General features: G+C 45.4%; 1 protein-coding gene across 1 annotated transcript; it reads right to left on the bottom strand.

The window, feature by feature from the left end:
- Positions 1–11,096: 11,096 nt before the first annotated feature.
- On the bottom strand, positions 11,097–11,966 carry LOC100435458 (putative N-acetyltransferase 8B). Its single transcript, XM_002811886.5, has one exon. The coding sequence runs from the start codon at positions 11,889–11,891 to the stop codon at positions 11,208–11,210; it is 684 nt and encodes a 227-aa protein (XP_002811932.2). The 5' UTR covers positions 11,892–11,966; the 3' UTR covers positions 11,097–11,207.
- Between the last annotated feature and the right edge of the window lie 5,288 nt (positions 11,967–17,254).

Here is a 17,254-nt window from a genome sequence, read left to right as displayed (position 1 = left end):
AAGTTTTAATTTATATAAAATTGTTTATTTGCAAGGCATATTAGAAAAAGGGGGCTCACAACCCCACAAAAACAGTGGGATATAGTCTTTCATTGGTACATGGAAGCCTCTAAAAGACAAAATGAATGAGAACTTGCCTCCTTAAAAGATTCTTTGCAAAAGCAAATGAACAGCTTAAGTAACAGGCTAAGGACATGATGAAAGAGAACTGTACTCTGACTGAACTAACCCCAACTGATTCTTCTCTTTATCCATCTCTGCCTACGTACTCTGAGTCTACTAACCTTTTTACTAAATTGACCTTTCACTCTGAAGATGATGAAAAAAGAGGAATTAGATGTACACCTCACAAAGGAAGACCTTCTGATTATCCAGGCCTGCCTGCTGTAACCACTTTCACTCCATGGTCTAAAACTGAGCTTAAAGCTATTGTAGAAGACTTCCCTGATCTAAGAGAGAATCCTCAAAAATTGACTGAGGAGTTCAGAATCCTCATAGGAGATTATGATCCAGGACTCCCTGACAAAGCCTCATATAACAGTTTATTCATATGATATGGAGGCCTGGTGAAGCTCGAAAATAGATGGCAGCAGCAGAATGGAACAAACATAAGGAACATATTAAAGACCCCGCCCCCGCCCACCCCCGCCTCAAAACCTCCTCATGAGAAGGCCCAACAGGAGCTAGAAATGTTGCTGAAAATCCCAGCCTGGGCAACATGGCAAAACCCTATACAAAAAATACAGAAAGTTAGCTGGGCATGATGGCACATGCCTGTAGACCCAGCTACTTATGAGGCTGAAGTGGGAGGATCTGAGCCTGGGAGCTTGAGGCTACTGTGAGCCATGACTGTGCCACTGCACTCCAGCCTGGGTAGCAGAGCAAGACCCCATCTCAGAAAAAAAAGGAAAAAAAAATTGCTGAAAATCTTTTAAATTCAAGTGCTAAAATTTTTCCTCAAAAGTTGATTGGTACGTCATACAATCTTGTAAACCAAAAAAAGAATGAACCAGTGTCAGATTACAGAACTTGCTTAGAAATACTGTGAAACATTCTGGGCTCAGAGTACCAGCAAGGAGTATTTCCTGCAGGGACTGAAATGGTATTAACTACTCTATTTATAAAGGGACTTCATCCTGAACTTAGAAATTTAACTAGAAAACATGAACTGGGAAGGGAAATTACAGCCATGACTGAATTGGTGGCTCTAGCTGGACATTTTGAGAGGACTGTAGAGCAAGAAAAAACCCGAAAGGCTAACAAGCTTATGACTCTTCAGTTACAACAGTTACAGGGGCCAAGACCAAAGGGATCTTCTCATTCTCATTTTAAATCACAACGAAGAGGTGTTAGAGCAAGAAATTCTTCACCCTAAGTTGTCTGCCTTATTGCAAACAACCAGGACAGTGGAAAAGGGATTGTGCCCTTTTATACCAGTCCACCAATTAGCCTCCCTTTAGGCCAGCCTGTTTCACCACTAGAGGGAGCACAAGAAACCTTAGCTCTCCTGAAGATAATCAGCGTTGAAGCGGCTCTGAGGGATTTGCCAGTATATTGCTCCTCATAATACCCTTAAAAGAATATGGAGAAACAGAGGTTACGATAAATGGGGACTCATGTATAGTCTTGGTAGATACCGGAGCTACCTTATCTGTCACTACCATAAAACACACTTTCATAAGCCAACAGATCCCTCAGAGTTAAAAAGGCTATTTCTGTGGTTGGGGTTTCAAATCAAATTCAAGAGGTTCCCATATCTGAACCGGTCCAATTGATTTTGGAGCACTTTTCAGAAAATCACACTTTTTTCCTATGTGATAGTGCTCCAGTAAATTTGCTAGGGAGAGATTTACTTTCAAAGCTGAAAGGATGTAGAGGACTACCTATTGGATACATTGTACACTGCTTGGGAAATGGGTGCACTAAAATCTCAGATATCACCAGTAAAGAACTTGTCCATGTAATCAAAAACCACCTGTACTCCCAAAACTATTGAAATTGTTTAAATTAAAAAATTTTAAAAAGTAGGGAGGATGTAAAATTTTCCTTAGAAGGAGTAAGAATCAGTTTCCTGACTCTCCTGAACCAGAATTGTTATGCTCTCTATAGGCAGAAATTAATAAGATCGAAACTCAGGCCTGTAATGCCTGATCTTCCAAAAATACCTGAATGTTTACAGGCCTCTTCCTCAACTGCTACAGGAAGAATTTAAAGTGTGGAACTTACACAAGTCCAAACAGACCACTCTAAACTTTTGCCTAAATTACCCAATATCTACTAAAACTAGAAGCAATTCAAGGGCTCTCGCCAATTATAGAAGATTTAATTAAACAGGACTTATAATTCTATGCACCAGCCCTTGTAACACTCCAATCCTACTGGTTAAAAAAAACCCAAATGGATGAAGTTGAAGATTTGTTCAAGATTTATGGGCAGTTAACAAAATTGTAGTAGCAAGATTTCCTATAGTCCCAAATCCTAATACTTTATTATCCAACATACATGCTGATTCTTAAGTGGTTCACAATATTAGATCTCTGCTCAGCCTCTTTTTGCAATCCAATTAGTAAAGAGAGTCAATGCTTATTTGCCTTCACTTGGAAAAATCAGCAGTACCCCTAGACTGTGATGCCGCAAGGGTTTACCGAAGCCTCTTTGTATTTTTCCCAGGCATTGCATCAGGACTTAATGACATTATAATTTCCTTAAAATGCTACTCTCATTCAATACATAGATGACTTATTGTATGCTTTCCCACTAAAGAGTGCTCTGAAATGGACTCAGTTTACCTTTTACAGCAACTCACACATCAAGGTCACAAAGCTTCAATAGAAAAACTTCAGTTTTCAAGGGGAAAAAGTCCATTATTTGGGACATGACTTGAAGGGATTTCCCTCTCACCTAAAAAGTTAAAAACTATTCAAAATTTTCCTTGGCCTGCAACCAGAAGATAATTAAATAGTTTTCTTGGACTTGCAGGATATATTTTTAGACTTGCAGGATATAAAATTCCTGGGTTCTGAATTTTTCCTTAGTAGCTTCACCATTGCATGAGCTCACTAAAAAATGGTAAAAGAGCCTTTATCTTGGGATGATAGTCAGGAGCAGGCTTTTAGCTAAATAAAATTGACCTTATAACAGCCTCCAGCTTTAGGACTTCCAAATTGCAGTAAACTGTTTACCTAATTGGCTCATGAAAGTAATAATCAGGCATTTAGGAGCTCTTACCCAGGAACATGAGGAGAAACATAGGCCCATTGCATATTATAGCCTGCAATTAGACCCAGTAGCTAAGGTATATCCTAACTATTTAAAAGCAGTAGCAGCAGCAACCAGGATGAAAGAAGCTTCAGCTGATCTGCTTTTAGGAAATGAATTTAATTTGGAAGTCCCACATGCTAAATTCCACTTAAACCTAGCATTTTTTAGTAAGTAGACTAACATGAAATACTCTGTCTCCTTCTAATCTCTCTCTAAAACACTGCAATTTACTTAACCATGCCACTCTATTACTGCTGCCTGATGATGGTGAAGACCACAATTGCATAAGTGTAGCATCAGAAATAGTGGCCCCTCATGTTGATTTATAAGTTAGTCCTTTGGACAATCCTGAGTTAATACTTTTGTTGATGGGTCCTATGCCAAAAGCTCAGAAGAAAAATATCAGCTAGGATATGCTGTTACCACCAAAATGAGTTAATAGAGAAGGGACCCCTTCCTCTATTAGTCAGCTCTATTAGTCTAAGCTCTATAAGTCAGCTTAACCCTCGAAGATTTTTGCCCTCACCCAAGCTTGTCATATAGCTAAAGACAAATCAGTAAGTATTTAGACAGATAGTAGATACGCTTTAGGAGTAGTACATGATTTTGGCATGATGGGGAAACTCTAAGGGTTTCTCACTTCTAGTGGGATCACCATCAAAAATGGACTCCAATCACATAAACTCCTAGATTGCTGTTATTGATCGAAGCTCATACCTGCAGAACTGAACCTGAATATCAAGGGAATGCTTAGCAGATATTTATGCTAAATCAGCTAGTACTGAAACTGTTAAGATATGCAACCTGAATGAACTTCATAAGATTAATCCAAGCCAACTACCTTACAATGACGTATTTAATAAACAATGCAATGCACCTCATTTGGAAAAACAAAACTGGTATCTAAAAGGATATAAATTCAATGTTAAGTGCAGATTCACGGAGGGCCTAGATGGCTGCCTGGTCTTTCCTGAGTCTTTGAAGCTTCTATTTTCAAAAGCTCTGTACTCCACAACTCATCATGGAACAGAAAAATACATCCAAATTGTGAAAAAATACTTGTGGAATGACCGTTCCAAAATTGCTAGAAAAAAAAAAATATATATATATATATATTTTTTTTTTTTTGAGATAGAGTCTCACTCTGTCACCCAGGTTGGAGTGCAGTGGAGTGATCTCGGCTCACTGCACACTCCGCCTCCCTGGTTCAAGTGATTCTCCTGCCTCAGCCTCCTGAGTAGCTGGGACTACAGACGCCTGCCACCAAGCCCGACTACTTTTTTTAATTTTTAGTAGAGATGGGGTTTCACCATGTTAGCTAGGATGGTCTGGATATCCCGATCTCGTAATCCACCTGCCTCAGCCTCCCAAAGTGCTAGGCTTACAGGCGTGATCCACTGCACCCAGCCTGCTAGAATATTTTATAACCAATGTTGGCTTGTCAAACCCATAGTCCTGGAAAAACAAAAGATTCAGGTGGTGTATTGTATTTTCACCACCTAATGGACCATTTGAACAATTATAGATAGACTTCATTCAGTTGCCACCTTCAATGGGGGTCTCAGTATATTCTTGTAATAATTTCCATGTTTTCTGGTTGGGTAGAGGCCTTCCTGTGTAGGAAAGCTGATGCTGTGACAGTAGCTAAGAAATTATTAGAAAATGTGTTTCCTTTGTGGAGCATCCCTGGAAAAATCCGCAGCAATAGGGGAATTCATTTTATTAGGCAAGTTATAAAGCAGCTAAACAAGGTGTTATGGACACAATGGCACTACCATTGTCCCTATCGCCCTCAGTCTTCTGAAAATGTTGAAAGAACAAATGGCATATTAAAACTGAAACTGGCAAAGTAAACTGAATCAGTTGGGTTGCCTTGGCCAAAGGTACTATCATTGGATTTAATGGCAATCAGATCCACTCTCACTAAAAGACAGAAGTGGACCCCTTATGAAATAGTCACTAGAAGGCCTATGCCCCAGTAGTAAAACCTCATGCATCTTTCTCTCTCCTAAATTCTGATATGAGTAAGTACTGCAAGGCCATTATACCCAAGTGTACTTTCAGCAGATAAAGGAAGCTTTTCAAGATCCAGCAACTGAGGATAATCAAACCTTCCACAGTCTAGAACCTGGAGATTGTGTCTTCTGGAAATGACAACAGAGAAAGGCTGCTCCTGACAACTCTTTGGAAGGGACCCTGCTGAGATCTTCTCAACACCTACACTTCAGTGATGCTTCAGGGCCTTGAAACTTGGGTCCACACCTCACAACTCAAAAGGATCTCTTCAGACTCCAGGAACTGTACACCTGCTGGAGACTTTAAGGTAAAGCTGTCTAAGGAAATATCTCTCCAGAGCAGATGGCATTCTAGTTGTGGACAGCTTTCCCAAGATCACAGATCAAGACTTCTGTATCATCATGAAAGCCTTACATTTTTTCTTTTCTCCTCATTTCCTGTTGCCCTAATTCTTTCTTTTTCGCTACAGAAAAATCCATGGGACGATAACCAGTGGATGGCTTTAGCTTGAGCATATGCTCTAGCACAGAACCAGAGTTTGTGGCTTATTGGGTTTGTTGTTATTGCCAAAAAATAAGGAAACAATTCCACTAATGCCAATGCCTCTCCATGTTGCCAATGAGAGTCACCCCAAAATTCCAAGGGAAGGATGGAAAGCTATCCTTGATATTCTGAACACCACTGCTACTTGCTTTCCTGCACTCAGTAAAAGCAACACTTTAACTTTTCCTTTTTTTTTTTTTTTTTCAGACAGTCTCACTCTGTTGCCTAGGTTGGAGTGCAGTGGCCTTATCTTGGTGCACTGCAGCCTCCACCTCCCAGGTTCAAGCGATTCTCCTGCCTCAGCCACCCAAGTAGCTGGGACTATAGGCATGCACCACCGCATCCAGCTGATTTTTGAATTTTTAGTAGAGACAAGATTTTGCTATGTTGGCCAGGCTGATCTCGAACCTCCTTGCCTCAAGTGATCCACCAGCCTCTGTTTCCCAAAGTTCTGGGATTACAGGCATGAGCCACCATGCCTGGCCTTAACTGTTTCAATTAATAACCTGATCATTACCAAAATATAGAAAACCAGTCCAAGTGATGCCTGCAAAAGATATATTGTGCTTTCAGGCATCATGCACTCAAGATATGGGAATTACCTATGTGAGTACAAGTAATTGCTTGTATAATATCATCAGATTAAATTCAACAGGGTCTCTTTTTACTAAATGTGTTATACACCCTTGCAACATACTACAAGGCGAGCACAATAAAGGTCAATTTCCCAGTGGATTTTGTTCAGGAGCTATGCAGATTCATTAATGAACAAATGTAACTGACCCCTGCTCAAATGCAACTATGTGGCCCTGTTTTTCAACTCCCAAGGGCCTATACTGTGTCTGTGGATAATCTGCGTATTTCATTCTGCCTCCTCGTTGGCTCAGATCTTGCTGTTTGGTCTGGCTCACTCCTGCCTTCCAAATAGTTTCTCCTAAAAATTCTCCTAACAGCTCTTATGATTGGAGGCCAAAAGAGTCAATAACTGAAATTAGCACTAGCTTTGAAATAGACAAAGATAAGCTAGTTTCCACTGAGGAAAGATTCCCGTGGGGTTCCTGGGGACTTACTCTTGGTGGTAGCAGGATACTAGTTGTATGGTATCTAAAGCTAATCCACATTTGGGGTCTTGGATTTTATGGCCAATCAGACATCCCAGTGTTTCAGACAGGTAGAAGCTACTCTCCAAAAGGTAGATGTGGCCTGGTGCAGTGGCTCATGCCTGTAATTTCAGCATTTTGGGAGGCCAAGGCAGGTGGATCGCCTGAGGTCAAGAGTTCGAGACCAGCCTGCCCACCATGGTGAAACCCCGTCTCTCCTAAGTACAAAAAATTAGCCAGGCATGGTGGCATGTGCCTGTAGTCCCAGCTACTTGGGAGACTGAGGCAGGAGAATCGCTTGAACCCAGAAGACAGAGGTTGCAGTGAGCTGAGATCACCCCACTACACTCTAGCCTGGGTAACAGAGCGAGACCCTTTCTCACAAAATAAATAAATAAATAAATAAATAAATAAAATTTAAAAACGAGGTATATGTTACGGTTAATGGAACATCATGCAGCTTCATATCTCCTTTTCACTCAAGCTTGGGCCTATGTTTGGTGTTGGACAAAATGGAATGCTGCAATTTTCTCTCTCCTGATTTTGTTACCACAGAAAGCTTAATGTAAAGGTAGCTGATACTGCTGTTTCCTTAGACACTGACACCGAATACAATAAAGAAGTCTCTCAAGAGGAAAACATGGTGTGTTTACAGCAGCAACTAACAGCTGGTTTGTAGACATCCTAAATGGTGGATGGCAAGCTTGGGTTTCCCAAAGGTTTCTAGTCTTTATATGTCTTCTAGTATGTGTCCAGGTTAGTATGGCTTGTGTTACCAGAGTAACAACGAAAATGGCTACGTCTTTAAATCAGGCCACTTTACGGTGAAATATGGTCCTTAATTGCTATCATATTTCAAACAAGAACTATGACCAATTAAACTTTAATATTGTTGAACTCCCTATGTTGCCTGAATTTTGACTTGTTTAAGTTGGTTTCATTTATTTCATAAGAACTCTTGTTAAGGAGGGCACCTTGGTATTTTGATATTATTCTCTTGATAGTCATAATAATAGTTCCCTAGTGTGCTGCATCCTCTCAAGTCTTAAATGTTTTGTATGCAGCCATACATTGAGAATTGAACGGTCTCACTTTGACTAGGTCAGCAAGAACATAAAGAATCATTCACCTAGTGTGAAGCTGTGACTTGTGAACTTCATAGTGACACCAATAAAGACTTGTGAACTCCATACTGAGACTAAAAAAATTTGTGAATTCCATACTGAGCCAATTTACAATAGTGGGAGAGTGGCATCAATGCCTAAACTTTTGATCAATCTCTCTAAATTGAGAGTCTGACAAAAAGAGGGGAGTTGATAAATGAAACTCAAATCCGGCCTGAGGAAGCCTTCATATTCCGATACTTGCAAGGGTGAACCGTAATGTAACTAGTAGGCAGGCAGACTGAAAACCTAACTTAGGAGGATGCTTCTTTAGCAATAGCTGAGTCTCAGCCAATCCCATTGGCCATACTTCAACCACTCACAGGCAGCTGACTGTTGGAATCATGCTCAGATAAGGCAAACACCAAGCTGTAACCAGTCTGGCTGTTTCTGTACCTCACTTCCGTTTTCTGTATGTCACTTTCCTTTTTCTGTCCACAAATTTGCTTTGACAGCACAGCATCCCTGGTGTCTGTCTGTACCTGCTGTGATTCTGAGGGCTGCCCGATTTGCAAATTATTTATTTTTCTTGCTCAATTAAACTCTGTGAAATTTAATTTGTCTAATGGATTTCTTTTAACAGAACTTATAATTAAAATGGAAAGAGGGTGTAAATATTTAGAAAACTTGCAGCCTGGCCATGTGGTAGACAAGGAGGAATCCAAGCAGCCTGCTGAGCAACTACTTGTTGGAGACATTAGCATGTCTAAAAGGGAGCCAGGTGCTAATATTCAAGACAGTGGGAAAAGGCCTCAGAGGCATTTCAGAAGGCCCCTTCTATCACAGGCCCACAGGCCTAGGAGAACTGAATGGTTTCAGAGACCAGGCCCAGGGCACCATTGCCCTATGTCACCTCAGGATGCTACTTCCCACATCCCAGCTTCTCCAGCTCCAGCCTTGGCTCAAAGGGCCCCAGGTGCAGCTCAGACCACTGCTTTGGAGGGTACAAGCCCTAAGCCTTAGCAGCTTCCATATGGTGTTTTTTTTCTTTTTTTGAGACAGAGTCTTGTCCTGTCACCCAGGCTGGAATGCAACAGCACGATCTTGGCTCACTGCAACCTCTGCCTCGAAGGTTCAAGCGGTTCTCCTGCCTCAGTATCCCAAGTATCTGGGATTGCAGCCATGTGCCATCATGCCCAGCTAATGTTGTATTTTTAGTAGAGATGGGGTTTCACAGTGTTGGTCAGGCTGGTCTCCAACTCCTGACCTCAGGTGATCCACCTGCCTCAGCCTCCCAAAGTGCTGGAATTACATGTGTAAGCCACCATGCCCAGGCTTCCATATGGTTTTAGGTCTGCAGGCTTGCAGAATGCAAGAGTGAAGGAGGCTTGGGAGCTTCCACCTAGATTTCTGAGGATGTATCGAAAAGCCTGGGTGCCCAGGCAGAAGCCTGCCACAGAGCAGAGACCCCACAGAGAGCCTCTACTAGGGCAGAGCCATGGGAAAACATAGGGTTGGAACCCCATACAAGGTCCCCACTAGGACATTGCCTAGTGGAGCTGTGGGAATGGGGCCAACACCCTCCAGACACCAGAAAGGTAGAGTCACCAGCAGCTTGCAGCCTCAGCGTGGAAGACTCACAGGCTCAATCCCAACCTGTGAGAGTAGCCATGTGGGCTGCACCCAGCAAAGCCATAGAGACAGGGCTGCTCAAGGCCTTGAAAGCCCACTCCTCTCACCAGTATGGAGTTAAGGAAGATGATTTTGGAAGTTTCAGATTTAATGTTTGCCCTGCTGGGTTTCAGACTTGTGTGGGGCCTGTTGCCTCTTTCTTTTGGCCAATTTCTCCCTTTTGGAATGGGAATGCATACCCAATACCTGTAACACAATTGTATCTTGGAAGTATGTAACTTGTTTTTGATATAACAGCCTCATAGGTGGAAGACATTTGCCTTGAGGCTCAGATGAAACTATGGATTCTGGACTTTTGAGTTGATGCTGGAACAAGCTGAGACATTGGGGAACTATTAGGAAGGGATGGTTGCATTTTGCAATGTGAGATGACATGAAATTTAGGGGTAAGGGGCAGACTGATATAGCTTAGATGTTTGTTCTCTCCAAATCATATGTTGAAATATCACCACCAATGTTAGAGGTGGGGCCTAGTGGGAGGTGTTTTAGTCATAGGGGGGGATTCCTCATGAATGAGTTGGTGCTCTGTCCATGGTAATGAATGAGTTCTGGCTCTATGAGTTCACATGTAAGCTGGTTGTTTGAAAGGACTTAGCATCTCTCTTGTGTGCTGTCTCGCCATGTGACACACCTGCTCCCCCTTCAGCTTCCACCATGAGTGAAAGATTCCTGAGGCCCTCACCAGAAGCAGATGCCTGCACTGTGCTTTTTGTACAGCCTGCAAAACCATGAACCAAATAAACCTCTTTTCCTTATAAATTACCCAGTCTCAGGTATTCTGTTATGATCCCCTGGAAGAGTTATACTACTTCCAGGTCTAGCCCATGGTAAATCCTACACTCCCCTCCGAGGCCACTTCTTTCCTCTGCAGAGACCCTGGGGTTAGAGTGGATTGATTGTGTCTCTGGCCCCAATTCTTCTCCCGAGGCCGCATTCCACCCTTTTGCTATGTGACTTTGCAGCCCTTCTCATTACAGAGGCAGGTTCCTCTCTCCTTGAATTTGGGGAAGATGCGACACATGCAGGAATTTGTTTGCTTTGTTTGTTTGTTTCTGCTTTTGTTTTTGCTCCTCTGCAATTTCCTTGAAACCATGCCTGAGCTAGCCTGCGGGAAAACAAAAAGCACCATTGAGCTAGTCTTTCAGCCAATCCCACTGCATTTGCACAATGCACTCTGAGACCAGAGGAACTGCCCAGCCAAGCTCAGCCAAAATTGCTGACTTCAGATTCATGAGCTAAATAAATATTGATTTCATTTTATAGTTGTTCTTATGCAACATTATCCTGGCACAGAAAAATGAAACAGATGGGACTCAAAAAGACTGAATGAAGCAGAAACCCGGAAGCTACCCCACAGGCCATCAACTGGGACTCAGATGTGAATGGACAATAAGCTTTTATTGCATTGAAAGGTCATTGCAGTGAGAGGTTGGGGATTGCTTGCTGCTACAGCCGAATGGATTCTATTCTGACCAATACAGAAGGAAAGAGATCATAGACCCCCTGCCTGAGCAGAAGGGAGGCGATAGATGAAATGAACTGTATGAAGATCCACTAGCCTGGCCCACATGCAGAAGAAGGACTGGCCCGTCTTCTTGAAGCCCATGCTCTGGTAGAGGGCCATGGCAGAGAGCTGGATGTTGCTGGTGTCCAGGACAACTTCACTGTAGCCCTGGTCCCGGGCAAACTGGAGGACAGTCCTGACCAGAGCTTTTGCTATCCCCTGACCACGGTGCTCACTGTCCACAGAGAGATGAAACAGCTGCAACCGCTTCTCCCTCAAGGTGGGATCATCAACGGGCAGAGCTCCTACCGTGCCCACCACCTTCTCTTCAGACTCAGCCACCCAGAAGCAGGAGCCACGCTCACTCAGGTAGGATTTGGTGATGTCAGACATGTCTGTGCGCAATGCCATGTATACATACTCCATCCAGGGTTTTTTGGCAAGGAACCACAGGGCAGGGAGGAGGCTGAGGCTGAAAAGGAGGGCCAGAAGCCAGGAGCCAGAGACCAGGTGTAGGGCAAGGGCCCCCCCAAGTAAGAGTATGAGGGTTCGAGGCAGCTTCAGTAATCGCCGGAAGGTGGCTGGGGCGTGCTCGGCCATCCCCCGGGAGAGCAAGCCCACGACCCACTTGCGGTCGCTCTCCTGGTATTTGCGGATGTGATAAGGAGCCATGGACAGACTTCTGTGTCTGAAATTTCTGAGTCCAGGAGACAGAGCTAGGCCTCCCTGCACGCCTTTACGCCAGGCCTGGAGAAAAGTGAGAAAATCACGTGAGTGCCTGCATGGCTCCCAGCCTTGCAGGAACAGGGAGACCTGCTCAAGGGTGTGTCTTTCCGCTTTTGCCCATGACAAAGTAGGCCTCTGCCACTGGGAGAAGGTAGGGTCAGAAAGACCTGCATTGGAATCTGGCTCCATCCCTTTCTAGCTGTGTGACCTTGGGCATGTCACTTAACCTCTCTGAGCCTCCATTTCTTCATCTATAGAACAGGGGAGAGGAAAATCTGCCATCTAGAGTTGTTTTGAAGATTGAATAAAATACCTTCTATAAAGCCCTGATTGATGAACTACCCACCGCTCTTCCTCTGTTTCCTTTTTCTGGCTGTCTCAGCTTCTTGGTGCATTGAGAGAGCACCTACCTCAGGCAGGCCACATGACCAACCATTTGGTGCTTCTCCAGGGACCATACATCGCAGAAATCCTGTGTCCAAGCACAAGTTTCAGGAAAGGCTCCCTCCAGCTTTATTGTAAGTTTTTAGGTTGCTGAGGTGGCATAAGTGCCAAGCATAAAAAACAGCCCAGCCTCCAGATCCCAAGGAAGGTGCATGCTCGAGCAGTCCTTCCACCCAGTCCCCTCACCTGTCACCACAAGAGCCTTGAGTGTCCAGGGAGCTTCAGCTCTCAGCCGCTCAGTGGCATTCAGGAGATAGTGTCCAGGGCTTGCCCACCCCTGGAAAGCAGGCTGCCTGCCTCATTGGTTGGTTCCTGAATGTTTGGTAATCATCAACCCTAGGGTCAAAGTGCTGGGCTGTAACACAGCAGGGAGCCCAGTGTACATTCCTCTTTGTAGTCAAAGGGAGTGGCCTGGAGGGGAGACTCAGGGTCTGGAACCGCCTGGGTTCCTTGCCCTTCTGGAAGGCCTGCCACCTCTCTTGCCTGTTCAGGCCCTGAGCATCTCTCTGCCACCTGGCACACTTGGTACTCTCTGAGATCCACCCTGGTCCCTGTACACATATACCATGAGCCTGAGAAATGTGCCATTCACCCTGCACTCAGTCACCATTGGCCAGAAGCCGAGTCACCACGCTTGGCAACAAGGCCCTTCCCAACTAGGCTTCTCCTCGCTGAGGTTTCCCTGGTCCACGAAACATCGATTGTTGGCAGCTCCTTGCACTCACCTCACCAACCCCCACCTACACCCATTCATTGATTCAGTCAACAGTTGTGTGCCATGCACTTCCTGTGTCTGGGGGTCATTTCAGCCATGAGCAAGGTTGACATTTGGCTGACAGGCATGGCTGTGTGTGGCTGGTGTGTGTTCTGGCTGTTGGTCAGAGGCTGTGCCACACCCATTGTTAAATATTTTGCACTGCAGATGTTGGGGAGGCCCAAATTCATGCTCTTGTACCCAACGTGGAGCTGATGCCAAACACTGACACATGGGTGCTTGGAGATAGAGAAAGTTTTATTCGATTGGGCCAAAGCAAGAAGGCAGGAGAGCAAGATCTCTCAAATTCAGTTCAACAAAGAAGCAGCAGCAGAATGTTTTTATGTAGCTAGAGAGTGAGGAAGGGGGAGGTCAGGGAGTTTGAGAGGAAAAGTCTGTTTCCTCAGTCTCAGATAACAGGTTGAGCAACCAGGCTTCTGGGTGTCAGCAGCTGGTCACAGTGTCCTTCAAGGCATTCATTCCTTCTGCAAACTTTTCCTGACCCTAAAGATATGTCTTGCTGCTGGGCAAAGAAACAGTACATGAGCAGTTTACCATTATGTTGTGGGAACAAGGAATATTGGAGAAAAGCAAGTGGTTAACATGTGCAAGACAGCAAGGGTCTGATCAGAATGTTCATTATTTCAGTCACTGAAACATGGTGGGGTGCTGAAATCTCAAGGGGCCCGATTACAAGGATGCAACATATACAAGATAGGCAAAAGCAAAACCTAACAGAAAAAGCCCTTTTCCACACCAACTTACATGCTATTGAAGGGAAACTTCCCGAACAGATTGGCTAACCTATTGATGATCAGCCACGCTGGGCCTCTCATCTAGGTTAGGTAGTTTGGACTCTATTCCAAGAGCAATGGGAGGACATTGATATGCACGGAGGGGAGGAGGGGTGTGTGTGTGTGCGTGCACGCATGCGTGTGTGTGCTTCACTCTGGCTGCAGGTAGACAATGGATCTGAGGAGGTAGGAATGGAAGCAGCTACCCCTTAAGGCTTGTGCTGCATCCAGGCAAGAGCAGGGCCCCCAGTGCAGGGATGCAGGTGCTCACTGTACAAGAGCAGCTGGCCCAGAGGGGCTGGTAGGAGCTAAAATCGGGCCTCCCATTGCCAAGCCATGAGCCATGGCATGAAGCTGAGACTGGCCAAAGGAAAACACAACCTTTTCTTATTTGCTCAAAGGCATTGCTTGCCTGCTAAACTCTGCATCCAAAGGGCTGCATGGCTTGAGGCTGTGCCTAGCTCTGTGTTCACAAAGAAGCCGCCTGGGCTAGCAGAGGCCCATGAGACAGCAGTGGCTTCACCAGAGGGAGGAAGTCAAGAAGGTGAGACATGAGCCATATGGAGGTGCATTTGGGGCAGAAACGGCAGGAGTTGGAATGATTCACACAGGGATGAGGATGAGGAAGGGCTCAGAGACAACAGCCAGGCTTCCAGTAGGGGCATTCAGAAAACACTGGAGAGAGCCCAGATTTGGAAAAGTCAAAGCTTTCCCTAAAGGTGCTGCCCTGTAGCCTTCCTCAGCAGAAACCAGAAGCTGGGAGCCAGCAGCTCCAGGGCCAGCTGGTGGAGGCTGCTGAGATTCCGGATCTTTGGCACCCAACACCACCTCCAAGGAACAGTCTAAGGAGCGTCAAGTCTGGGCAGTAAGTCCATGGCTCATCTTTAGTGTTCTCAGAACATTTTAGTGTCAAGCAGGAGTTGGCCTAGGAATCACAAGAGGTGAGCAGCTGCTCCAAAGCACCACTGAGTACTTCTAGTGTGAGTCTGGCCAATATTCAGAGTCAGAAACCTGCTGGTCACGTGGAGGGGGAGAGGTTTGTGTTCTGTCCCTGTGTGCTGTCTCTCCCTCCATGCTCACCGTGGCTGTGGCTTCCTCAAAACACAGCAACCCCACTTGACATTCAGGCATCTCTTGCTCCCAGGATTTACTGTGACTTCTGCATTTTTGTAGCTTTCCTGATAAAAGCCTGGGCTTTCCTTCTCAGACCTGAAAGATTCATTTATTCATTCAACAAACAGTGGCTGAGGGCCTGAGGTGTGCCGGGCCTGGACTTGGCATGAAGGCACCAGATGTTGTAAGTGAGGCTGCTGCCCAGGAGGACACACCTGATGGGGCTCTGGGAACGGACGATGGTGGAGACATCACAGCCAGAATAACTTTGTTACGAGGGTTGAACTTGACAGTTAGGACTTTTATGTTGCACTTGTTGAAAAGCCACCTAAAATTGTCATAAGTAAGAGAGGTGATCTAATGGCCCATGAAACTGCCAACTCCAGGAAGACAGACAGGGTGACCTGAAAGTAGGTTTCACCTGTTGGTTTTTCTGCCATTCTGTGCATGGCGTCAGCTTCCTGCCAAGACTGACATTGCATAGGATGTCAGGTGTTTGCCAGCCCAGTTGAAGCTGTCTGCTTCCTTGCTCACCCACAGCAGAAAGCTGGGGGCTATGCCCCACATTCCACGTGACACAGAAGGTTTACATCGGGACTCAGTCACACTTTCTGGGGACTGTACATTTCATAGCAGAATCCAGGTTATATTAAAGGAATCCTGGCCTAAGGATGCCAGCACCCCATAGAGATGGAGAACCCCAGGGAGCTCAGGGGCTGAGGGGCTGAGTGACAGTGAGCACTGCCCAGAGAGGGGGCGCCCTGCAGTCAGGAGGAGTAGGAAACCAGTGCAGATTGGCAGCCGGCAGAGCCCCACCCAGGTGAGCACAGGTGGGGTTGCTGGTGAGATGAAGAGTGTGCTGGTTGGGAGTGGAGGGCTGGGGGCCGGTAGCTGGTTTGGGAAACCAAAGCTGAGCAAAGGGTGTGCCAAGCCTGCGGTGGGGCCTGTTAACAGAAAAACCAAACTGTTAGATGATCTGAAAGAGGTATCTTCTGAGCCAATATGAGTGACCACGGTCTGGGGATCTCAAGAGGTCCTGAAAACATGTGCTGGGGCCGTCGTTTTCCACATTTGAGGGGACAGGAATTGGAGTAACATCATAAATTAATCCATGGAAGGTGTACATTGACTCGGCCTAACAAGGTGGGATATCTTGAAGTCGGGGGCGTTATAGGTCATAGGTGGATTCAAAGATTTTCCAATTGGCAATTGGTTGAGAGTTCACCTTTGTCTGAAGACGTGAAGTTGGTACACAGGAACGCTTCAGTTCAGAGAGAGGATCTGCCTCTGCCACGTGATGCTGTCCCAGAGTCAGGTAGGAACGTCAGCCACAGTATCCTGGGTCAATTTAAACCCACTGAAGGAGACGCTGTGGTTTCTAGGGTGTGTGTTAATTCTTGCCTTGCATGGCCTCGGGTCTTGTTCATAATCTGTACCTGATTGTCACAGAGTCCATTCTGAATAATCTAATGATGCCTATTTTAACATTCATGCTGGTCCAACGATTCTCCTGCCTCAGCCTCCCAAGTAGCTGGGACTACAGGCACGCGCCAACATGCCCGGCTAATTTTTGTATTTTTAGTAGATACGGGGTTTCACCGTGTTGGTTAGGCTGGTCTCGAATTCCTGACCTCGTGATCCGCCTGCCTCAGCCTCCTAAAGTGCTGGCATTACAGGCATTAGCCAGCACGCCAGGCCCAGAGTTTTCTAAACGGGACTTGGTGTAGCCAGTGAGCTTCTGTTGCCTGCTGTGATGTGGGTGCTATTGTTCCCACTAAAAACTCAGATCTCTGCCTCGGAAGGCAGGACTCAGCTGCAGCCTCCTCAACTAAAATGTGAAGGGCTGCTTCACGGGCGCCACAGCGGCTCCTTAAACTCACAATGGTGTGCAAATTTGTGGGCTCACTTTCTACATCAGATCTTCAAAGATGTCTGCGATCCCAGAAGGTTGGGAACTATTAAATTTGATCATTTCTGAAATGTCTTCCAGTTTAAAAGTCCTCAGTTCCAGTTCATTTTCAATTCCTGAATAAAGGGATGAGTCTTGGAGCTTCTGGAAGCTGGCCTGGACTGAGCACTTGCTGCAGACAATGCCTGAAGTGCAAACCCAAAGGTGCATGGATCTGGACTGCATGTGAAAGCTTTCATATTCAGGTCTTACTGTGCGACAGTGAGGGGTGACCAGGGAAGCCTATATGAGGGGC

The sequence above is a fragment of the Pongo abelii genome, chromosome 12 (assembly GCF_028885655.2).
Source record: "Pongo abelii isolate AG06213 chromosome 12, NHGRI_mPonAbe1-v2.0_pri, whole genome shotgun sequence".
NCBI lineage: Eukaryota > Metazoa > Chordata > Mammalia > Primates > Hominidae > Pongo > Pongo abelii.
Note: the sequence above shows the minus strand (reverse complement) of the source record. Positions and strands in the feature narration are given on the sequence as shown.

What these genes read in the sequence shown, in the direction of transcription:
- LOC100435458 (XM_002811886.5), bottom strand. Translation starts at nt 11,891, where the DNA reads ATGGCTCCTTATCACATCCGCAAATACCAGGAGAGCGACCGCAAGTGG.